Source organism: Hibiscus syriacus, unplaced genomic scaffold, assembly GCF_006381635.1.
Source record: "Hibiscus syriacus cultivar Baekdansim isolate YM2019G1 unplaced genomic scaffold, ASM638163v2 tig00111543_pilon, whole genome shotgun sequence".
Lineage (NCBI taxonomy): Eukaryota > Viridiplantae > Streptophyta > Magnoliopsida > Malvales > Malvaceae > Hibiscus > Hibiscus syriacus.
Genome location: NW_024063116.1, coordinates 733007 through 759767, shown reverse-complemented (window position 1 = coordinate 759767; position 26761 = coordinate 733007). Strand labels below are relative to the sequence as shown.

The window sequence follows — 26761 nt, the reverse complement described above, 5'->3', positions numbered from 1 at the left end:
TGTATTTTTATAGTTTTATGCCTCACTAAGTCTATGACTTAGCGTATAAGTGTTTTTACATGTAGGTTCAGAGGAGCAAGAGGATCAAGATTAGGATTTGTAGCGCAGCATAGTTTCACTCGAAGATCAGATCATAAATACTTAATAAAGTATGTATTTATGTGATAGAAATATTGGTATGTACACAAAGTTGTTAAGTATATAAGCTCTTATCAGTTTTTGTAATGTGTCGAAGGTTTTATGTAAATTATTAACTTATTTTAATGAAAGTTGAAATTTTCATGATTTTATATGATTTAAGGGTTTTGAATAGTTAATGTGACACCTCAGATTTATATCGTGGTCGGGTACGGGTTGGGGGTGTTACATTTAATGGTATCAGAGCTAAGGTTTAGCCGATTCTAGGCATAAAACGAAGTCTAGAGTGTCTTTAAATATGTACATGCCAACATAGTAGAGATAACTTATGATCTGATATGAGTAATAAGTATGTTGTTATGCTAATAGAGTTATTTGATCATATCTTATTAGATGTTCGGATAAGATAGCTCCCAAAGTGAAGCGGGAGATGATAGAGTAGTAATTCACCTGTCTTGGCCAGGCAAGGTAAAGAACATACATCTTCTAGAGTTCCTGTGCAAGACCCAGGTATTTTCTTTAGGACGTTGGACGTCATCTTAACGTGTTTCCAACCTCCTGCTCTTTCTGTTCAGAGGATGAATGTAGCAAAGGTGTTAAAGGGATTAGGAGCTTCTAAATTCAAAGGTGAAGTTGAGGAAGGTCCTATTGCTGCTGACTTTTGGCTCAATGATGTGAAGATCATGCTAGAGGGACTCCATTGTTCTTATATGGAAAAGTTAGATGGAGTAGTCTACTTGCTTCGGGGGCAAGCGAGAATTTGGTGGACGGAAGTCACTATGAGGATACCAAGTGACCAGGTAACCTGGTATTTGTTTTTAGAAGAGTTTAAGGACAAGTATATAAGAGATCAGTTCATCAGGAAAATGAAGCAAGAATTCTTGAATCTGAAGCAGATGAATTACACTGTGTATGAGTACGAGTGCGAGTTTAACAAGTTAAGTATTTTGTAGCTGAGTTGATTCCAACTGAGAAAAATGCATGTGTATGGTTTGTGCAGGGCTTGCGCCTAAGATTGAAGGAGATATTAATTGTGTTGAACCTGTCTTCGTTTCAAGAGGTAGTGAATCGTGAAAAAGCTCTTGAAAGAGCCTAAAATGAACAGTTTGGGGAGCAGAGAGTTCAATCTTCCAAAAGAACTGGGGCTTCATTGAGCTCTGCCCTACCTAAGAGAAGTAGAGATTCTAGTTTTTGATCTCAAGAACAGTTAGAGTCGATGACATCTTCCGTTATAGAATTAAATCAGATGAGAGATATACATAATTAATATGTAGGGTCTGGTGATGAGCAAGCACAGTGTAGTCAAATGAGACAATGTCAGATTTATGGAAGAAGCCATAGTGGAATGTATAGAGTGGTCACTGGAGCTTGTTTTTGATATGGAGAAACAGGGTATTATATGAAGGATTGTTTGTTGAGGGTTGGAGAGTCTACATAGTCGGAGCGATATGCTTCTATGTCTCATATAGGACGAGGTAGAGGTAGATGAAGTAATCATATATAATCTGCTACTCAATAGGAAATACGCTCCAATGCTAGAGTATATAACCTTAAGACCCATGAAGACTGTGATGATCCATAGATAATATCATGTATCTTTTTATTGTATAGTAAATGTGTTATGATATTGGTTGATCTAGGCTTACATATTCATATATGAGTAGTAAATTGGTAAGAGAATTGAGAATTTAGTTAGAAGTTATTTGTAGTAATATTGTAGTGACAAATCCATTAAGGCACAGTGCTCAGGTAAATAAGATATGTTGAGGGTGTTCCATTCGGATTCAGGGAATTGAATTATCTGCTAATCTGATGGAGTTACTCTTCAAGGGATTTGAAGTAATTTTGGGAATGGACTAGTTATATAGCTAGTATGCAAATGTCGATTGTAGATTGAAAATGGTAACGCTAATTATTCAGACATATTGGAAATTTTAGTGTTAGAAGATCTTCTTCATTCTGAAATAGAGTAGAGATGATAGATGTTATTCGGATATATTAAAGAGCAAGTGATAGGGATATTATTTTGGAATAGTTTAAGGATATGTACATCTGTGATTAGTTTATAAGACAAAGGTAAATGGAATGTTTGAAATTTGAACCAAGGAATTGTATTATGAATAAGAATGAAGGTTTGATAAGTTAAGGAAATAAGGATGAGTTATTTTGGCGGGAAAGGATATATATTGATGATTTGGAAAAGGTTTACGTTTTGATTGAAAGAACTAATATGCCAAAGATTATATGGAAGTGTGGATTATAAGTTTGATATAGATGTAAGTAAAGGGTGTACAGGGTTGTTGAAAGATTGTTTAATTTTTGAAAGGGTATGTCTTAATCATCTATAATGAAGATTTAAGGTTGTGTTTCTTAGTCAAGTAGATGTAGTCAGAGAGACAATGATTTAGTTATATGTATTAAGGAAGTTTAAATTATAATTAAAGGATTATTTTCTCTTTGTTTAAGTAGTGCAGGTGTGTAATTTTTTAAGGAAAAATGTAATATGTGAATATGAATAGGAGATGTGTAGACAGTATCTTCATCTAGGATTGTACGTGAAAATTCAAGGACGAATTTTCTTAAAGGATGGGAGATTTGTAACATCCTCGATATTGGGTTAGTGACTAAAATGAAATATTTCATAATTTATTGGTCAAAGTAAATAAATTGAAAAGTTCAGGAATGTATATTGTAAATTTTGTATAGGATTAAATATCAAATAATGAGTAATGGAAGGGCAAAATGGTCATCTGACCTAGAAATGAATTAAAATGAATATAGGGGTTATATATTACACGTGGGAGATAAAGGAGAAAAGAAAAACTTTCGAGAGTTCTCTTCTTCTTCTTTCTCTTCACCGTGAAACCCAAAGGAAAATGTGAGTTTCCATGTTTGTTGGTTATTTGTTGAATTTGAGCTTGGTTTATGATCCTTAAGTGATAAGTAAGCTTAAGGAAAGCTTAAGTTGTCTTAAAACCATAAAATGAAGGAATTGGGATAGATTAAAAATAATGAGTTTTTAAATGAAATTATAGGAAAGAGTTGATAAGTGGATTTTGAAACTAAATTTGACTTGTCATAGGTGTGAATAAGAAATTATAAGTGTTAGAACAGAGTTTGGATTACATGGAAAATTTAGTTAGATTCTTAGTTTTAAGAATTTGGATGATATATGGAAGATAATAAGGTGTTGGAATGATAGAAATTAGTTAAAGTGTTTATAGTTGAGTTTGGTAGTATAAAAAGGGCTTTATGTATGGAAATCGGGTGAAGTGTTCATAATCTTTTGGTGAAAAGAGCATGTTATGGGCAAGTGGTATTGATACCCTATGAATGGGTACCGATACCCTATAAATGGGTACCGATACCTTAAGACCAATTTAGATTAACATCTTCATAAGGTATTGATACTTAAAGGAGAGGTATCGATACCATGGGTACTGATACCATCAGGTAGGTATCGATACATGTAAACATCGAATTTAAATTGTGTACTGATACCCAGTAGGGTATTAATACCTTTATAAAGGGAAGTATCGGTATCATGTATGGAAGTATCGATACCACCTTAGGAAAAAATGGAACTTATGTTCATTCATAAATTAAGGATTGAATTATAATTAGTGGAATGTATGATTATGTAGATATCGAGAACGAACAAGTTCTGGAACGACCAAAAGGTTAGAATTGATCAAGAAGAGAAATTAACCCATAGGAGTACTTGATAGCAAGTGAGGCCAAGGTGAGTGCATACTATAGATGTAGTTCAAATTAATTATGACTTGTGATAAGTTTATTCCTATGTTAGTATTTATAGCATAGTAATTATGAACATGCATACATGATGATTATTATTAATCTATGCATATGTTATATATGTTTATAGTATTTGTTAACTGCTATATGATTCATATGAATAGATGTAAATATACATGTTATATGACATGAGATGGATAATTATATGTACATGTGTTATGTGATAAAAGAAAAGACATAAGTGAATACTTGAGAAATGATATGAATACATGAACATGTGAAGAATAATAATAATGCCCATGTTATGTGATATGAGAGCTAGGGGTATAATTGGCATGTCAAGATTCGAGGGTTATATAGGTCCTTCGAGACAAATACATAGGTCCTTCGGGATAAATTTCACATGCCCTTAGTCGAACCCCATACGATTTGTGGTGACAGCATAAGTGCACAACCTCAATGTACTCGCATTCCTTAAGTTTTCAGAATATGCATGGGCCTATAAAGGATATAAAGAGAGTGTATGTCTTTTATATGATATCATGTTAATATTGGTTATTATGTAATATATGTAATGTAAGGGAATAAGGACATGATAGTGATGATCTTGCTTGAATAATTGCATTACATGTTCATATTTATAAGAAATGTATTTTTATAGTTTTATGTCTCACTAAGTCTATGACATAGCGTGTAAGTGTTTTTACATATAGGTTTAGAGGAGCAAGAGAATCAAGATTAGGATTTGCAGCGCATCATAGATTCACTCGAAGATCAGATCAGAAATACTTAATAAAGTATGTATTTGTGTAATAGAAATATTGGTATGCACACAAAGTTGTTAAGTGTAACACCCTTAACTCATATCCGACCCGAATACAAGTCTGAGGTGTCACATTGACTTTTCAAAACCTTGACTCTTATAGAAAATCCCAAGAATTTTTAAAACTTTCATTAAAACGAAATATTGTAATTCACATAAGACCATAAAATACAAAATCAATCAGAGTATTCATAATTAACACTTATTACATGCCAACACTCTATACATAACCAAGTACATACTTTGTCAATTACTTCTGATCTGATCTCTTAGTAGTATTGTTGTCCGTGCTACTTCTATTTCCACTTTTCCTGATTCTTGGTACCTACGTGTAAATCACATACACGCTAAGTCATAGACTTAGTGAGGCAATAAATTAATATGCAACAATAAACTTATGAATGTTCATACTTACAATTGGATCATGACATTTCAATATGTATGTATCTATCGCACAATAACATATAATGCACATACGAAACTTACCTTTTTGGATCACTTTCATTGTAAATCGGTATTTCAATTGCATAGCCCATGTATATTATTGAGATTAGAGGTATGTGAGTGCATTGAGGTTGTACACTAATGCTGTCACCACAGCTCGTATATATTCCCTCATGGGGCACCGAACCTTAGTTCAGTATTCGTCCCGTAGGACTCCTACATCCCGAAGGACTACGTCCCGAAGGACTACATCCCGAAGGACTATCATACCCTCGACTCTTGGCATGCCAATTACACCTATAATTCTCATATTGTATACTATGGGCATTATTCTTATATTTCATATATTCATGTACTCATGTGCTTTCACTTGTGATCATGTAGCTCATGTCATTTCTTTTGTGATCATGTAGCTCATGTCACTTCATATCATGTTATCATATCACAGGTCATATCACATATCATATCACATGAACATATATATCTTATGCATGTATCACAATAATTATCATGTATGCATGTTCACAACTACTGTATTATAAAAATCAACATATGGATTAGACTTATCACAAGTCTTATTCCATTATAATATACATATAGTATGCACTCACCTTAGCTTTGCTCTTATTCGATTCTAATCCTTTGATCGTTCCGGAATAAGCTTACTTTTAGTATCTACATAATCACACATGGATCTATATCAGTATTATAACTAATATACTCTAATGGTTCACTCTTTAGACTAAGAGAAAAGTCAATTTCATCTTTTAATGAAGGTATGAATCGATGCACTACTGATGCATCGATGCATAAAAGGTATTCGATGTAGTATTATTACTGGGATGCATCGATGCACTCCTTATACATCGATGCACCAATTGCATTCGATGTTTCACTATTAATGGGATGCATCGATGTACTACTTATGCATCGATGCACGAATTGCATTCGATGTCTTTATTTTAAAAGAGTGCATCGATGCATTACCAATGCATCGGTGCACATTCAAACAATTTCTGGGTTTTAACCTTGATGCAACGATGCACCATGAATGTGCATCGGTGCACTCTACCCAGAATCCTCTTTTTGAACCCGAAAATTCATTCATTTGGATTAAATCCTTCATGTTTAATCCCCTTTTTCATTCTTAACTCTAGTACACATCCTTAAACCAATTTATACTCATTTATTTCATCTTAAACCTTCAAATCATATCCTTCATATGTAATTCAAGAATTACATTCATAAATCAACATGTTTGAATTTCGTTTTTAGCACTTCGTATATCTTAACTAGATTGATGACAAGTCAAATATAACTTTCAATTCTAGTTATGAACTCTATTCCAAGATTTCATTTAAGAACTTCAAATCTTAAATCTCTCCTAACTCAATCATCCTTTGATGTTAAGATAACTTAAGCTTTCCTTAAGCTTAGTTATCATCTAATAATCAAAACCCAATATTAAATTTAACAAGAAACTCAATAATCAGAAATCTTACCTTTGCTTTGGTTCACACGTACAAGGAAGAAAGAAGAAGAAGATAACTCTGGAAGGCTTTGGTGTTCTCTTCTTTTCATTCCACTTGTACTCATATATATCCTTATCCCTTCTTTAATTAATTTTCCTTGCAAATGACTCTTTTGCCCTTCCATTCATTCTTCCTTTCAATTCAATCCTACACAATCATTTACATATAAATCTTTATACTATTCATTCATTCTATTTTAATCACCAAAATCTAAAACTTTCCAATTTAGTCACTAACCCGGTATTGAGGATGTTACAACTCTCCCCCTTAAGAAAATTCATCCTCGAATTTTCATTATGTAAAGAGGTAGGGGTACTTAATCCTCATGTCCTCTTCACGTTCCCATGTTGCTTCCTCTACTTTGTGATTCCTCCACAAGACCTTAACCAATGGAATAGTCTTGTTCCTTAGTTGTTTAACTTTGTGAGCTAATATTTGAACAGGTTATTCCTCATAAGTTAAATCTGGTTGGACTTCAATTTCTTCAGGAGTCACAATGTGAGATGGATCAGATCGATATTTCCTAAGCATTGAGACATGAAAGACATTGTGTATCGTTTCCATTTCAGGTGGAAAAAATAACTGATATGCTACTGATCCTACCCTCTTAGTAATCTCATAAGGTCCAATGAACCGAGGACTCAACTTTCCTTTACGTCCAAACCTCAATATTTTCTTCCACAGAGACACTTTCAAGAACACTTTATCTCCGACTTGAAATTCAATTTCTTTCCTTTTTAAATCAACATACGATTTTTGTCTATCAGCTGCAGCTTTCAGATTATTTTGAATTACTTGAACTTTCTCTTCCGTATTCTTAATCAACTCAGGACCAATAACTTCTCGATCCTTAAGTTCATACCAGTTCAAGGGCGTACGACATCTTCTTCCGTAAAGAGCTTCATAGGGAGCCATTTTGATGCTTGACTGATAACTATTATTGTATGCAAATTCAGCAAGTGGTAAATACCTTTCCCACGATCCTTTTTATTCAATAACACAAGCTCTTAGCATATCCTCCAGAATTTGAATAGTTCGCTCGGATTGACCATCGGTTTAAGGATGAAACGTTGTACTGAAGTTTAATCGAGTTCCCAATGCTCTATGTAATGACTTCCAAAACCGTGATGTGAATCTAGGATCCCGATCAGAAACTATGGAAATAGGTACCATGCAACCGTATAATCTCTCTAATATATAATTCAGTATACCTATCCATGGAGAAATCAGTTCGTACTGGAATAAAATAGGCTGACTTAGTCAATCTATCCACGATTACCCATATTGAATCCTTTTTGTCCAGAGTTAAAGGCAAACCCGTCACAAAATCTATCGTTATGTTTTCCCATTTCCATTGAGGAATTAAAATTGGTTGTAACAATCCTGACAAAACTTGATGTTCAGCTTTCACTTGTTGACATGTCAAACACTTTGATACAAATTCCAAAATGTCTTTCTTCATTCCCGGCCACCAATATCGACTCTTAAGATCCATATACATTTTGTTCCCTCCCGGATGCATTGTCAATGGACTACAATGAGCTTCCGTTAACAAATCATTCTTTAATTCATCATCATCCGGAATTACTAATATTTCTTGATAATACAAGTTCTCATCAGACTTAATCTCATAATCCGTACCCTCTCCATTCTTTATCTGTTGTATCCTCTTTAAACACTTTTCATCTTTAACTTGCAATTCTTTAATTCGATTTAGCCAAACGGGCTTGACTGTCAATTCTACACAAATTGCACCATCTTCTCTTAACGATAATCTAGCATCAAGAGTTTGCAAAGCTGCAAACGTCTTTCGACTCAAGGCATCAGCTACCACATTTGCCTTTCCAGGATGGAAATCAATCACCACATCATAATCCTTGAGAAATTCCACCCATCTTCTTTGTCTTAAATTCAACTCTTTTTGAGTCATCAAGTATTTTAAGCTCTTATGATCCGTATACAAGTAGCACTTTTCACCATACAAGTAGTGACGCCAGATCTTTAAAGCAAACACTATTGCCGCCATCTCTAGGTCGTGTGTTAGATAATTTTTCTCGTGCGGTTTTAGTTGTCTCGAAGCATAGGCTACCACTTTGCCTTCTTGCATTAATACGCATCCCAAACCACTATGAGACGCATCACTATACACTATAAATTTCTTTCCAGACTCAGGTTGAACTAACACTAGAGCTTCTGTAAGAATCTTCTTTAACTTTTCAAAACTCTCTTGACATTCTTGAGTCCAAACAAATTTTACTTCCTTTTTCAACAGTTTAGTCATGGGTAATGCTATAATCGAAAAGTTTTTAACAAACCTTCGATAATAACCAGCTAACCCCAGAAAACTTCTAACTTCCGATACATTCTTTGGAACTTTCCACTCCATAATAGCTTTAATCTTTTGGGGATCCACTCGAACTCCTTCTGCAGAAATTACATGTCCAAGGAATGCCACTTCATTCAACCAGAATTCACATTTAGAGAATTTAGCATAAAGCTTCTTGTCTCGTAAAGTCTGTAAAACAATATGTAAGTGTGAACTATGCTCTTCTTCTGACTTTGAATATATTAAAATATCATCAATAAACACCACATCAAACTGATCTAAATACTGTTGGAAAATTCTGTTCATTAAATCCATAAAAGCAGCTGGTGCATTCGTAACTCCAAACGGCATCACGATAAATTCATAATGACCATATCTTGTTCTAAACGCCGTTTTTGAAATGTCTTTTTCTTGAATCTTTAATTGATGATAACCCGAACGTAGATCAATTTTTGAGAACACTGAAGCTTCCTTTAATTGATCAAATAAATCGTCGATTCGGGGAAGTGGATACTTGTTCTTGATGGTCACTTTATTGAGTTGTCTGTAATCGATACAAAGATGCATTGATCCATCTTTCTTCTTAACAAATAGAACTGGAGCTCCCCAAGGTTATACACTTGATCTAATAAACCCTTTGTCCAATAACTCCTTTAATTGAATCTTAAATTCTTGCAATTCTTTTGGAGCCATTCTGTATGGTGTCATTGCAATGGGCGTTGTTCCTGGTATTATCTCAATCTGAAATTCTACCTCTCTGTCAGGAGGTAAACCTGGCAACTCTGCAGGAAATACATCGAGAAACTCTCTGACTATAGGAATCTCTTCAATCCCTTTCTCCTTAGTTCTAACATCCAGTACGTTAGCAATAAACCCTTGACATCCCTGTAGCAGTAACTTCTTTGCAGTCATCACTGAAATCACACTTGCTAATGGATTCCATCTTTCATTAAATACAATAACTTCTATTCCTTCAGAACTTCTCAATGTCACTCTTTTCAATCTACAATCGACATCAGCGTAATAACGATATAACCAATCCATCCCCAGTATCACTTAGAATTCGTCAAAAGGTAATTCCATCATATTAGCAGGAAATTCAATTCCCTGAATCCATATGGGACACCCTCGGCTCACCATATTTACCTGAGCACTGTGCCCTAGTGGATTCGTCACTATTACTTCATTACTAGTAGTTTCTAAAGGAATGTTCAATTCTCTTACTAACATACTAGTAATATATGAATATGTAGATCCCGGATCAATCAATACAATAACACCTTTGTCAAATAATAGAAAGGTACCTGTTATAATATCTGGGTCATCATAATCCTCATTGGTATTGAGGTTGTACACTCGAGCAGTGGAGTGTATCTCCTGTTGAGCAGAGGACTCTGACTGACTTCTTCCTCTGCCTCTACCTCTTCCCCTCTGGGCTACAGAAACAGACCTCTCTGGCTGTACAGATTCACTGGTTGACATTGGACAATCTCGAACGAAATGTCTGGCGTCTCCACATCTAAAACAGACTCCAGAAATCATTCGACATACCCCTAAATGATTCTTTCCACAATGCGGGCATTGTCTGGCTTTACTCTGATTAGTTCTCCCAGCTCCAGATTCCACTGACTGAGTTTGTCTACCTCTCATTTGATTTGATTCTCTAGCGGAGGATGCCACTGATTCTAATCTAACCTGGGGTCGAAAACCAGCATCTTTGCCCCTTTTTGATGGTGTGGAACTCGAAGAAGCACCCGATCTTTTGACTGTCAGAGCTCTCGAATTTTCAAATCTCTCGTTCTGAGCTCTTTCCAGAGCCTTGGCACGGTTAACTACTTCTTGAAATGATGATAAATTCAAGACAATCAACATTTCCTTTAACCGAGGACGTAAACCCTCTACGAACCACTCACAAGCATCCTTTTCAGTAGGAACTAGCTCGGCAGCAAAGCGGCTCAACTTATTGAATTCACACTCATACTCATATACAGTGTGATTCCATTGCTTCAGATTCATGAACTCTTGCTTCATTTGACGAACAAATTGATCTCTGATGTACTTATGCTTGAATTCTTCTAAATACAAAGACCAAGTTACTTGGGAGTTAGACATTCTCAATGTAACATTGGTCCACCAGATCCTTGCTTGTCCTCTCAACAAGGAAATTATCCCATCCGGCTTCTCAGCATCGGAACAATGAAGTCCCGTAAGCATGACTTTCATGTCATTAAGACAAAGGTCTGCAATAACAGGACCTTCATTGGCTTCCCCTTTAAACTCTGGAGCTCCTAATCCCTTCAACTCTTTCGCAACATTCATTTTTGGAGTTGAAGTAACAAGAGGTTGGAAACGCGTCAATACTGTGTCTAACGTTCTAAAGAATATATCTTGATCATTGATAGGCATTCCAGAGGATGTCTGTTATTCACTCTGCCTGGCCAGGGCAGGTGAATTACTGCTTTCAACGGGTCTATCGTCTCCCGCTTCATTTCTAGATCTACTTTGTCCGGAAATCTATAAAAATACAACCATATATTTCTATTAGCAAAACAACATACTTACTATTCCATCAGATCAGAAGTTTCCACTATTTTGTTGGCATGTATACCTTATAAGATACTCTAGAATTCGGTTTATGCCGAGAATCGACTAAACCGTAACTCTGATACCATTAAATGTAACACCCTTAACTCATATCCGACTCGAATACAATTCTGAGGTATCACATTGACTTTTCAAAACCTTGACTCTTATAGAAAATCCCGGGAATTTTTAAAACTTTCATTAAAACGAAATACTTTAATTCACATAAGACCATAAAATACAAAATCAATCAGAGTATTCGTAATTAACACTTATTACATGCCAACACTCTATACATAACCAAGTACATACTTTGTCAATTACTTCTGATCTGATCTCTTAGTAGTATTGCTGTCCGTGCTACTTCTATTTCCACTTTTCCTGATTCTTGGTACCTACGTGTAAATCACTTACACCCTAAGTCATAGACTTAGTGAGGCAATAAATGAATATGAAACAATAAACTTATGAATGTTCATACTTACAATTGGATCATGACATTTCAATATGTATGTATCTATCGTACAAGAACATATAATGCACATACGAAACTTACCTTCTTGGATCACTTTCATTGTAAATCGGTATTTCAATTGCATAGCCCATGTATATTATTGAGATTAGAGGTATGTGAGTGCATTGAGGTTATGCACTAATGCTGTCACCACAGCTCGTATCTATTCCCTCATGGGGCACCGAACCTTAGTTCAGTATTCGTCCCGTAGGACTCCTACATCCCGAAGGACTACGTCCCGAAAGAATACATCCCGAAGGACTACGTCCCGAAGGACTATCATACCCTCTACTCTTGGCATGCCAATTACACCTATAATTCTCATATCGTATACTATGGGCATTATTCTTATATTTCATATATTCATGTACTCATGTCCTTTCACTTGTGATCATGTAGCTCATGTCATTTCTTTTGTGATCATGTAGCTCATGTCACTTCATATCATGTTCTCATATCACAGGTCATATCACATATCATATCACATGAACATATATATCTTATGCATGTATCACAATAATTATCATGTATGCATGTTCACAACTACTGTATTATAAAAATCAACATATGGATTAGACTTATCACAAGTCTTATTCCATTATAATATACATATAGTATGCACTCACCTTAGCTTTTCTCTAATTCGATTCTAATCCTTTGATCGTTCCGGAATAAGCTTACTTTTAGTATCTACATAATCACACATGGATCTATATCAGTATTATAACTAATATACTCTAATGGTTCACTCTTTAGACTAAGAGAAAAGTCAATTTCATCTTTTAATGAAGGTATGCATCGATGCACTACTGATGCATCGGTGCATAAAAGGTATTCGATGTAGTATTATTGCTGGGATGCATCGATGCACTCCTTATGCATCGATGCACCAATTGCATTCGATGTTTCACTATTAATGGGATGCATCGATGCACTACTTATGCATCGATGCATGAATTGCATTCGATGTCTTTATTTTAAAAGAGTGCATCGATGCATTACCAATGCATCGGTGCACATTCAAACAATTTCTGGGTTTTAACCTTGATGCATCGATGCACCATGAATGTGCATCGGTGCACTCTGCCCAGAATCCTCTTTTTGAACCCGAAAATTCATTCATTTGGATTAAATCCTTCATGTTTAATCCCCTTTTTCATTCTTAACTCTAGTACACATCCTTAAACCAATTTATACTCATTTATTTCATCTTAAACCTTCAAATCCTATCCTTCATATGTAATTCAAGAATTACATTAATAAATCAACATGTTTGAATTCTGTTTTTAACACTTCGTATATCTTAACTAGATTGATGACAAGTCAAATATAACTTTCAATTCTAGTTATGAACTCTATTCCAAGATTTCATTTAAGAACTTCAAATCTTAAATCTCTCCTAACTCAATCATCATTTGATGTTAAGATAACTTAAGCTTTCCTTAAGCTTAGTTATCATCTAATAATCAAAACCCAATATTAAATTTAACAAGAAACTCAATAATCAGAAATCTTACCTTTGCTTTGGTTCACACGTACAAGGAAGAAAGAAGAAGAAGATAACTCTGGAAGGCTTTGGTGTTCTCTTCTGTTCATTCCACTTGTACTCATATATATCTTTATCCCTTCTTTAATTAATTTTCCTTGCAAATGACTCTTTTGCCCTTCCATTCATTATTCCTTTCAATTCAATCCTACACAATCATTTACATATAAATCTTTATACTATTCATTCATTCTATTTTAATCACCAAAATTTGAAACTTTCTAATTTAGTCACTAACCCGGTATTGAGGATGTTACATTAAGTATATAAGATTTGATCAGTTTTTGTAATGTGTCGAAGGTTTTATGTAAATTATTAACTTATTTTAATGAAAGTTGAAATTTTCATGATTTTATATGATTTAAGGGTTTTGAATAGTTAATGTGACACCTCGGATTCGTATCCGGGTCGGGTACGAGTGAGGGGTGTTACAAAAATATTACATGCTCACATATCAGAAGTCTAGTAAGTAAGAGATCATCAGGTTTATGTGACACCTCGGATTCGTATCTGGGTCGGGTACGGCATGGGGGTGTTACAAAAATGTTACATGCTCACATAGCAGAAGTCTAGTAAGTAAGAAATCAGAGTTTACGGATTCTTAGTTAACTTGAATTACCGAATAACCACTAAACTTGAAATTATTTTCGTTAATCTTTTAGTTACTTACACGAGTCCATCGAGTCTTATTCAATTTACCACCTTTATATTGTATTCAGTATTAGTTTTAGAAATTCTCAATAAGCACGATACTGGTCATTTTTGTTCGTGGAATTATCAATTATCAATGAGTACGATAAAACATTCAAAAGGTAGTAAAATATTACCTCAATTTCCAAGCCACATCAATTGACCAATTAAACTTCATTTGGTCTCCCTTGAACTTAAATACGACGTCCCAAAAACTCTCGAATACATAGCAAAACATGTTACATCATAAATGGAACTTAAAAGGAAAATTATTCGAATCGAAAGACAAAACACTAAAAAACATCTTACCATGTTTGAATTTGGCAAAACATACTACAGATTCGGACTCATGACATCGAAAATTATAAAATAGGAGTTTCAGAAATTTTAACTGTTTGGGTCAAAGTCAACGGGTTGACTCGAACAAGTTGACTTAGTTTACACAAACTCGACGAGAAATGACGCCCACGTATAATAGTGGCATATGGCAGCACGTGTGACTTGCGACGGAGACAGTAATGGCTATTAAACACTCCGAGGTAAACCAAACATCACAAACAACTCAGATTAGTTCAGAAATCAGCCAAAACTCGAAGGAAATTAAATAGAAAAATAACCGAAGCTTACCCTGATGGCAGACAGAGAAAACAACGATGTGAGGGAACGATATCGGTTGGGTTATGGTTAGAACTAAGCGGGGGCCCTGATGGTGGTGGCGATGGGCCAACCGACAACGAATCGGCATGAAAATTGTGAAAAAGCATGACGGTGGGTGAAGTTTTCTAACGAGGCTTTCTCGATTGATAATTGTAAACGGTGGGCTTAGACAGAGAGAGGCTAATTGGGATTTACTCGGCATGGGACGAGGAGTTAAATGGTGGTGGTGTTAGGGCCTACAGTCACCAATGGTGGCCGAAATCATAAGGAGAAGAAAATGGTGATTTTGGGTTTTCGATTAGCAAATAATTACTAATTCACGACGAATGACAGCGGTTTTGAAAAATTGGCAAAGGGCTTTTGGTCGGAGGATGACGGGGAACAAAATGGTAGTGGCGGTGCACTCTACCGCCGGCCAGAGATCAGTGAACAGAGGGGAGACGGGTTTGAGAAACATATTCCAAATTCATATCTGGAGCCGGGTTTGAATTTCTAGGATAAATAACTCTCACATTACTCGTGAGGCACTTTACAGAATTCGGACAAACATTACTGGTATTCCTTTTATGTATAGGTCGAGACCTAACATATATAAAACTTAGGTTAGCTTATTACAGAGAGAAACTGGACCTTGGAGTTCCGTCTTAGAGAAGTATGATTATAGTCTAAGGGCATGTACTAACCAGACATCTTATGACAGTCGACCGGCCGATCTACCCAAAATATTTAACTCAGCCTAAGCTCTGATACCACTAAATATAATACCCTTAGACCGATACAGGTGACATGATCCGATCTGAGGTGTCATATTAAGGCCACCGCAGTGACCTACAGTAAAAATACAAGAGAAATTAATTTTTTTGTTAAAACATGTAAAGTCATAAAATAATTTATAATTAATATACAAGTTCAAAAAACCATTCATATGCAATAAACATAATTAAAATCATACAAGTTTCACACCTAGTATAAAAAAATCAAATATGACCTACATGCCCCTTAATTACACTTGTATTGTACTCTACAAACAAAGTCGAAGAAACTCTATCACCGATGTCAATAGTTGCACTGAATTTATTCTTTTAACTTGAAATGGTGAGTAAAAAAGTTATCTTTGGGAAGCTCAGTAATACAGAACTAACAAAATATGTTGAAAGAATATAGGTAAATAACAAGCATTTAAAATATTCTCATTGGTTTAGGCATCTACATGTTTTCATGATGAGCTGAGGTTCCACTGATATTTCTCCGGATAACAGACATGTAGCTTATAGCTCAGAGGAAATGTTCAAAAGATCGGGTTCAGAAGATCGGGTTCAGGATATTGAAACACGTCTAGTGTGTTCCTTCAAAACCAGAATAAAATGTAATCATAGTTTAAAAACAGTAGTAGTTATTTCAGTAAAACAAGTTTTTAAAATCATTGTAGTACCCTCCATCTGAATACTCCATGTGAAATTCTCCAGGACATTATTCATAAGGAATTACTTTAAACCTTTAAGATCTAGGAGTCCAATATGAATGATCAAAAACATAAAGGATTTACCAGGTAACTAAACCTTAGAGACTCTAGAATCCTACCCAATCAATACCCTAATAAAACAATTTCATATAGAACCAGTAATATCAGAAAACAGGAAAAAAAGTTAGGTTTTTATTTCAAATACAGAGTTTCTCTCCAACCGTACACCAAATGCAGTACCCCAAAATAGGCATCCATAAGGACTTACCCTAGACCCCTAGGATCTAGGAGTCCAATATGAATGATCATAACAAAAAGGATTTACCAGCTAGTTGAACCTCAAAGTCTCCATAAACCTATCCAGTACCCCAATAAAACAAATCAGATAGTAGACAGTAATATCAAAAAATCAAGAGCTAATTGTACCTTGTGTCAGAAATCATAAACCAGATATTAGAAATCGTACATTATATAAATCATAGAAAATATTTTTGCCAATAGGGAACACACTAGAGAATCATATATTTTTCGAAAGCACTTGGAAATTATCATGAATAGAAAGTATGAACTTACGCAAAATTGATCGAATTTTAAGATTGAGGTCCCTATTAAAAGGGTTTAATTTCTATCGAATCTAAACAGAGGCTATCGGATCTAAAACATACATTCAGAGATTGATACTTCATGACCATTTAGGATCTCAAGTGTATCAGATAGGTATTTAGGAACCTTTACCTTAGAATAAATTAAGATTTTCATATATAACTAGAGCGATTACATTATTTAGGTTCGGACACTTTGATTTCTAGTGGATTCTTAGCAATATAATCCAATAAGGGTGAAACGATGATTTATGGTATTCCAGATTAGTGTCGATTTATCAGGATATCGGGTCAACTCGAGCTGAACAAATCCCAAAACTTCTCTACAAACATTTCCTTAAACCAGGTCATTAGGGTATTTTGGTCATTTCAGTACTCGCGGTTATTCTAGTCATTCTCTTTTTGATTCAGTCTTATCATATAATTCAACCATTTCGAACCATTCAGACGTAACTGATACCTTGGTTGGTTTAGTCTTCAGGCGTTTACTTAGGAACATAACTCTAAGTATGCTTTCTAGGGTTATTTCCACTTTGGGCACAATTCTCGTCTTTTTACAACACAAGGGTATTTTTCTAATTTTACCTAATATGAGTTTTTTCATAATTTCTTTTTCAAGTATTTTCGGTATTTAACCATTTTACAGAAGAAATCAGAGTTAACAGATTCTTAGGTTACTTGAATTACCAATTAACCACTGAACTTAAAATTATTTCTCGTTAATCTTCTAGTTCCTTACATGAGTGCATCGAGTCTTATTCAATTTACCGCCTTTATATCGTATTCAATATTATTTTCAGAAATCCTCAATAAGCATAAGGTCGATCATTTTCATTCATGGAATTATCAATTATCAACGAGTACGATAAATCATTCAAAATGTAGTAAAGTACTACCTTGATTTTCGAGCCACACCAATCGACCGATTAAACTCCATTTGGTCTCCCTTAAACTTAAATTTGACGTCTCAAAAAATATCGGATACATAACAAAAAAGATTATGTTAGAAACGAAACTTAAAAGGAAAAATATTCGAATTGGAAGATAAAACGCTGAAAAACAACTTATCGTGTTTGAATTTGGAAAAACAGACTACAGATTCAGACTTAGGATGTAAGAAAAAACATAAAATAGTAGCTTTCAGAAATTTTAACTTTTTGGGTCAAAGTCAATGGGTTGACTCAGACGTGTTGACTTAGTCAACTCAGTCCGTGTTGACTCAGTTTACACAAACTCAACATCAAACGATGCTCACACGCAACGGTGGCACATGACAGTACTTGTGATGGGCGACAGGGACAGTGATTGAACACTACAAGGGCAACCAAACATCACAAACAACTCAGATCAGTCCAGAAATCAACCAAATCTCGATGAAAATTAAATAGAAAAACAAACAAAGCTTACCCCGATGGTGGACAGAGAAAACGACGACGATAGGGAATGATACATGTTGGGTTATGGTCAGAACTGAGTGGGGACTCTGATGGCGGCGGCGGTGAGGCCAACGGATGTCGAAATCAGCACGAAAATTGTGAAAACCACAACGGTGGGTGAAGCTTTTCGATGAGGCTTTCTTGGTTGATTCACGACAAACAGTGGGGTTAGACGGAGAGAGGTCAGTCAGATTTTGCTCGGCGTGGGATGACGAATCGAATGGTGGTGGTGTCGGGGCCTACAATCGCATGCGGTGACCGAAATCGTAAGGAGAAGAAAATGACAATTTTGAGTTTTTGACGAACAAACAATCGTCAATTCACGGTGAACGACGACGGCTTTCGACAAATTGGCAGAGGGCTTTTGATCGGAGGACGACGGGGAACAAAATGGTGGTGGCGATGCACTCCACCGTCGGTTGGAGATCAGTGGACGGAGGGGCGACGGGTTTGGGAAACATTTCCCAATGGGAAAGAAATGATTTTGGAATTTAAAATTCAGGCTAAGTAACTATAAAATGTATTTTTAATAAAATATATTAGAACAGTGCCCTAACCTAAATAGTAGGGCTTGGGGAGTCATTTCTTCTTCTAGTAGGTCACGAGTTTAATCCCACCAAACTCCTATATTTTTTCTTAAAGTTAAAGACTGATGAGATAATTTCATCTTAGGTCCCTGAACTTCCTATAATTTTTGAAAATTGACCTCAAGTTTTCAAAGTTTTTTACGATTTGATCCTCATAATTAATTAAAAAACAATTTAAATCAAAATCAATGAAAATCGGGGTGTGACATGGACCACCATAAATAACCAGCTGACTCCTAAAATATAAAGATATGTTCCAACAGATCATCTTCAACAAAACCACTTCCAAATTTATCACATTATGATTCACTATTCTGTTTACCTTCAATATTTCTTAGCAATTAACTTTACAGGATGATCAAGAAAAGGTAAGCCCGAGACTCACTTTCTAGCACTCTACAACATTGGAACAGTAACTTCACTTTATAGACCAGATGATAACTATAGTCTGCCATGCATGTGGCTGCTGGAAGAGGGTTAATTTCTCCGAACTTATCAATTAATTCATTGATATATAAATGTAAACGTGATGAATATGAGTAGTTGAATATTCATTAATATCTTGAATCTTGATAAATATTAAAGTTTGAATACGTAGAATTTATAATCTTATTTAGAGCAAGTACATTTTATTGATTGATTAAATTATTTATTTCTATTCTCTTATATTTTCTTAAATCATATAATATTGACTAATGAATTAGATGATGAAATGATTTGATCCGAAAGGGCTCGAAAAACCTGGAAAAAAGAAGCTTGAAAAGTTAGGACGTACGTACATGCATGTGAATCACTGCCATTGCATATATGACAATCGATTCACAGCATTAAAAGCTCAAAAATTTAGAAGGCGTGAAACTCACAGCAGCTTTTGGTGGTACACTATCAGTACATACTGAATATATATTTAACCTCCGAAACTGTTATACCCATCGGCAAATATTGTTTGGTTTCAGCAGGACAGGGTTCCATCAATATTAAAGGGCTGTGCACCAATAAGGTTTTCGGTATTTACCGACCTGGTAGTTAATAGATGGGATAACAATGGACGGACAATCCAGAACTATCTGTTGAGTGAAGTAGACCAATGATGACCCAAAACCACCTATTGATAGATATCACTCTAAGCCCTTTTGCTGATAACTGACACATGGTAGCAACAAGGAATACGAAACGGAATTAGTCGCTTCCTATTTATAGAGGCAGAGAGAGGATAAGTGGCAAATGGAGACAGTTGTCTTCTTAAAATTTAAAATTATCTCATATTTTTTATTTTTTATTAAAATTTGTTTTTGTTTGTTAAAATTTTATAAATTTTTCTATTTTTAAAAATTTAAAAATTTATCTCCTAATATAAAATTTTGCTTAGAGAGGAAAAAGGAAAAAAAAATTTACGAGCTAAATTTCTGTATGAGTTTCAGATTACCGTCATTCTTGATCATCTATATTGTTTAAATTTTTTTTATCAAAAGTTTAATCCATAATTTAAAAGTTGAGTGTCTACATATTTTTTAAATATTAAAATATTTAAATCTAATTTATATTTTAATAATAAATATTAACGAAGTAAGATTAAGTAAATATATAAAAGTTAAAGATTATATAAGAAAAATTAGATAAATATTGTTTAACTCTTAAATCTCATCTTAATAATAAATAAAGGCTAAACCTTCAATTATGTCTATATAAATTAATATTAATAGTTTTTTTTCGATTTATAGAGCTAAATTACTATTTTGATTCCTATAGTTTTAATTTTTTAGAACTTAGAAAAACATGACTGATAAAATATGCTTTTCATTATCATATTCCTTCCGTCCTATTAATTTTGTCAATTCTTGATTTATTAAAAGTCATTTTAGTCCTTAAATTTGTAATGTGTCTCTTTAAGTCCTCGGTTAACTTTCTTTTTTGTGAATTTGACTATTATGACGGAATAATAACTACACCGTTAAGTCTGATATTAGTTGTTTTGTCCTCTTCTGCCATGTCATCAAAATTTCAAATAAAATTGAAAAGATTAATTATTTTATTTTTATTAAGATATTGATGGTAACTATTTTTTATTTTTTATATTTTATGAATTTCTGTTAACATGAAAGAGAAAGAAAAAGAAATATTTTTTACAAAGATTTTGAAAAATAATTTTTAAAAGTGGTGAAGAAAAGAACTTTTAAAATTTTTGTTTAAAAGTGATTTTTAAAATATGATTGTTTGAGATTGTTGTTAAAAAGTGAGCTTTAAAAGATAAAATGTCTATTATAAACATTATATATGAAAAGATAAAGTGAGTTTAAAATTTAACTGCTTGAGATATTATTATTATTATTATTATTATTATATATAAATATATTAATTTAAACTATAAAAAATAAAAAATACAAATAAAAATATATTTATAATAAAAATATATTTATAATAACTCACTATTAATAATTTAATATATAAATCATGATTTTTTTTTATTTTTAAGTAATTAAAATAAATTATTTTTTAAGGATGTTAATATTAAATTATTAAAATAAAATGTAAATACTTAATTGAGAGGAGTTCATACATTAGTAACGATAAAATTATAATTTACTTACAAACCCAAGTTGAAAATGAAAAAGCTAGACATCATAACTTTTACGGTTGGTTTGAAACTATCGTTTTCAACGTAATTTATTTTACCCATTTAGCATTGATTTTGCGAATAAAACTGAATTTTTTAGCTAAAAGTGCATTTAAAAAATCACACCAAACGGAGCTTAAGTGAACTCAATTAATAAAGAGAATACTATTCTTTCTATATGTTATAGATTCAAATAACTGTATCTGTAGAGCGTATTGTTTAAACAATAACTAAATTTTTTATCAAATAAACCCTTAAATTGGACAAGTTAATGATCGGGCATGTTGAACCCGACCCAACTAGGAGATGATATTAGACCTTTGGTACGGTAACAAAGCGGTGTAATCTCCAATAGGTTGCCATTAGGCGTGTACTGTGAGTTCACGCCACACCCCCCAAACCCTTTATCCCCACTAGACGTGGTAAACTTAAAAACTCAAACCCGATTACTAAAATCGATTTACTCGATTCAATATCTGATATTAATTCGAACATGATAATTGAATTTGATCTGATACTCGATCCGAATCATATCCGATCCAAAAATTTTCGAATTCAAAATCAACAAGAACCAAAATTAACCTGAACTGAAAGCAACCCGAACTGAAATTAACCCGAATCAAAGCAACCCAAACAAATTAAAATTGATAAAAGCTATTAAATGATAAAAGTTATTTTGAATAATAAATTAATTTAAATAAAATTGATAATTTATTAAAAATATTATATTTATAATAAAATAATAGAAAGTTTGAAACATAAAAGTAAAAATCTAATTGTAAGATTAGAGACAATAATAAATAAAGTTTATTTATCTTACTTATTATAAAAATATTAGATTTACAATAAAAATAAAAAAACAACTAAAATAAAGGAAATAATATTATATTTATAATAAAAATAATATAAAATTTACTTATGTTACGACTAAAACTTAATAAATAAAGTTATGTATTATTTTTAAAATTTAATAAAAATATTAAATTTATAATTGGAAAATTAATTTTTTAATAAAAAATTATTTCTTTATAAAATAGTTCTCATTATAAACTTTTCATACGAGATCTATATAAAATTTTGATAACAAATTCTAATACGTATTATAAAATCATATTTATGTCAAATTATCAATTTATCATCTCTAAATGATGATTTAATTCAAAATATTGAACGATTGAGAATTAAAACTAAACATAAATGATAAAATTAACAAATAAGAAAACATATATTTACAAGTATATATTAATTATTCTATATATACTTAATTTTGGTTAAACTCATAACCAATTCAACTTGAATTGACATGATCTAAAAGTTGACCTAAACAAAAAAACAACAAATCTGATACTGACTGACCCGAAATTTAACTGATCTGGTATTAACCCGGCCCAAAAATCAACTGATCCGGTATTGACCCGATCCGATACTGACCCGATCAAAAAATCAACCGATATGATATTGATCCAAACTAAAAAATAATCGATTCAAAAATTGACCCGACTCAAAAATTGACCTTACCCAATCTAATTCACCATACACTAAAACTAGATCTTATCCGAACAAATTAAACTAAATTTAATCCATACGCAAAATTTTAGGACTCAAATCCAATTCGAATGACCCGTTTCCACCTTATTCCCCACAAGTATCCCCCACATGCTTTTCTTTTCCTCTTCCAATTTCTAGTATTTCGCCATATATACCCCTTCAAGTCCCCCTCCACTCTTTCACCCACAACTCCTCTATCTCTCTCTCTTCCCCAAACCTCTCCCTTTTACCCTCCACAAGAGAAAACAATGGCAATCGACAAGAAATCCAACAAGCTGCCTCAAACAGCAGTGCTCAAGCAAATCCTGAGGAGATGTTCCAGCTTGGGAAAGAAGCAAAGCTACGATGAACAAGGTCTGCCTTTGGATGTCCCAAATGGTCATTTCGTTGTATACGTTGGTCCTAACAGGAGCAGATACATCGTTCCTATTTCTTTCTTGACCCGACCCGAGTTCCAAACCTTGCTTCATCTAGCTGAGGAAGAATTCGGGTTCGATCACGACATGGGTCTCACCATTCCTTGTGACGAAGCTGTTTTCCAGTCTCTAACATCCATGCTCAGATGATTAAGCAATGGTTTAGGGTTCATGAAAAAACAACTTTTTTTTGGAGAAGATGAAGCAGCTCCATTGCTTCTCTCATTACATTTTTCTCTCTTTTTTGCTTGAGTTGTTATGTAACTCTGACCCAAAACCCATGAAATATTATTTAATTTGTCTGGGTTGTTTTTTAGATTTGTAAATCTGATAAAGTTTGAAAATTTTCCTCACTGAGGTCGACTACCAATGTACCCAGTGAGAGAACTAAGGGAGTACCCATTTCCATTTAATTTTTCTTTCTTTAATTTCCTCTGCATATTTGTTCTCAGTAGGCGCACGTTCACCAGTTTTCAAGGTTTTGTCTCTTAGCTTTTTCATTTTTTTTTTTAAATGTTTCTGGTTAACTCAACGGTTGAGCCGTTAACGACTGTTATCGACCAGACAGCTCATTGGAATGTTTTGGCAGAGATGAAGGTAAAAACATTCATCAAACAAAACCCAGCAATGTCACCACACAAAAAAACCTTAAGAATATGAAAACAAAGGGTTAAAAAACGCAATGGGTAACTTTGGTTTTGTAACTAGAAATTTTGATTACTGTAAATTCTGGTTGAAACACCAGATGGCTGTTCCTTTTTCTGTTATGTTAGTATATTTGTAAGGAAAAGAGCTAAAAAGTTGTTTCCGATGTTGCATTGGTCATTCCCAACTTACAATGAGCTCTTTTGCTCAATATATTGCAAAGATCAGCAGCAGCTACACATTGGAGTCCGTGAATTAGTTTTTTAATGTTTTTGCACCCATTTTTTTTAATCTGATGTTTTCCTTTCAGACTAAAAGATGTTGAAACCGCCATGCAAATTTACCCATCCATGTGATCACAAACAGGACAATCTAGTGTATATGGAGATGATGATATGATCAGAACCGTCAACAACTGATCACAAAATTGAACGGATAAAATTTTGCAAAGAACAGTATTATTAAGTGTTCAGCAACTCGGCACTGATTAGATCTATAAATGTTAATTCAGTTTGGAAATGCGGATAAGTTATTCCAACTCAAAATTAATTTTTTTTTAAGTTTATAAATTGAGAATTGAATCAGAAAATGAAAAATATAAGTCTAATCCGTCCAATGGAGCATGATGGGATTAGAATCTTTATGAAGATCATGCTTTTAAGGGTATCCCCCCATTAAACTGCACTCCATGGTTGGCGGTCCATTATCTAATCTAATCTACTAGTTGGACCACTCATCCAACCAAAATAAAAATAAAAATATTACCGTAGTGACCGGACGCTACGAGCCTTACGTGGCAAATTGGCTTCGCTTATTTGAAAAAATGGGGTTTAACTGTTTTGGGATTTCCTTTCTTTAAAGCAATAAGTTCACATTATCCCAGGTTGAATAATATATAATAAATTATAAAAATCATTGATAACTAATGATAACTTCCAATACTCAAATAAAAAATTATAAGTCGAAGATCGCGTTGAGTCATTGGAAGCTATAAACCACTTTGGTGATTATTCTAAAAAATAATATAATCTATGGTCAAGTATAAAAATAGACCCCAAATTTTTAGAATATTTATATTTTAGTCATTCAACTTTTAAAACTTGTAATACAATCATCAAATTTTTTATTCATTTTTATTACTAACATGGCAGTCAACCCCCCTCCTCCTCCTCCTCATCATCATCATCATCATCATCATCATCATCATCATCATCATCATCATCATCATCATCATCAAAACCAATCATCTTTGTCTTTAAAGAAATCGAGTATTGAGAAATTCATACGAAGAGTAATTAATTTCACCGGCAAACATTGGCAAAACATGCATGATATGTCTGAGAACCATCGACGTCCGTGGAACGGTTGTTCTGATGATTTGTTCCCACGCTTACTGCTTGGATTGCATTCGCAAGTGGAGCGATTTGAAGAGGAAATGCCCTCTCTGTAATTCCACCTTCAATTCTTGGTTCTACAAAATCGATCTCTCCTCTCCAAGATTCCTCAAACACCAATTACCTGCTCTCTCCGACTGCAGATCGATTACTCCTCGACCTCCATCCATCGAATCGATCGTCGACGGTGGGATTTTTTGTTAACGAATTTCTGATTAAATGGAGTAAAGAATTGATTACTTAAGTTATTTTTTTATTTGTTTGTTTGGGGTTATTGAAAGAATTATGAGAGAAATTAACCGCGTTTACATGAGATCGAGGCCATTGCCTTGGCGACGATCATTTGTGCGACTGGAACTGTGCCACTTCATGTTATCGCTGAAAGGAAGCTTCAATGGCGTGCCAGGTACTTTATGCCGACCAGCTAAGCTATATGATTATTCTTTTATTTTTGGGGATCGAAAAAGAAAAAAAGAAAATGGTTGATGGGAAAATTTTGGGTTTCTTTTTGCAGTGTGTAATTGAAGAGTGCAAGCTGTTCCTATATCTCATGGGATTAGTTCTCAGCATGTATGTTTACATGGTTTAAGGTTAGCAATTTTTGGAAAATTTTCATTTATTAAAATTGTTTTTACGAGGCAAATGCACTTTAGAAGAAGAACGAAGAATCAAGATAACATGAACCAGCAGATTAGTTTAATATATGATCTTGACGTGTTCTCTCATTGCTTTCAGAATGTACACAGAAATGCTTTTGATAAAAAGAAGATTATGCAAAGAATAGAACCATGGATTCGAAGGGAGCTTCAGGCTAATCATGGGAATCCAAATCCATTAATCATTCTTCATGTTGTGTCCTCAGTTCTTTTTTCTGGACATGAAAAAAAGTTCGATGGCTCTTCTTCCACCTCTTCAAGACAGGTTTGTTTTGGCAATACCTTTCTTGCTCCTTTGGAACCTTTCCAAACCAATATGTTTTGGCATGAACTGAGGTGAGTGTTACACCCTTACTAAATGTTGTGTTTTTGTTAGAAGAAGAAAGTTAACG

The 26761-nt window shown here is 33.9% G+C and overlaps 1 protein-coding gene across 1 annotated transcript; it reads left to right on the top strand.

The window, feature by feature from the left end:
* The first annotated feature begins 23466 nt into the window (after nt 1-23466).
* On the top strand, nt 23467-23902 carry LOC120164837 (auxin-responsive protein SAUR50-like). Its single transcript, XM_039174485.1, has one exon. It carries the CDS (start codon nt 23507-23509, stop codon nt 23822-23824), a length of 318 nt encoding a protein of 105 aa, XP_039030416.1. The 5' UTR covers nt 23467-23506; the 3' UTR covers nt 23825-23902.
* Nucleotides 23903-26761: the final 2859 nt, after the last annotated feature.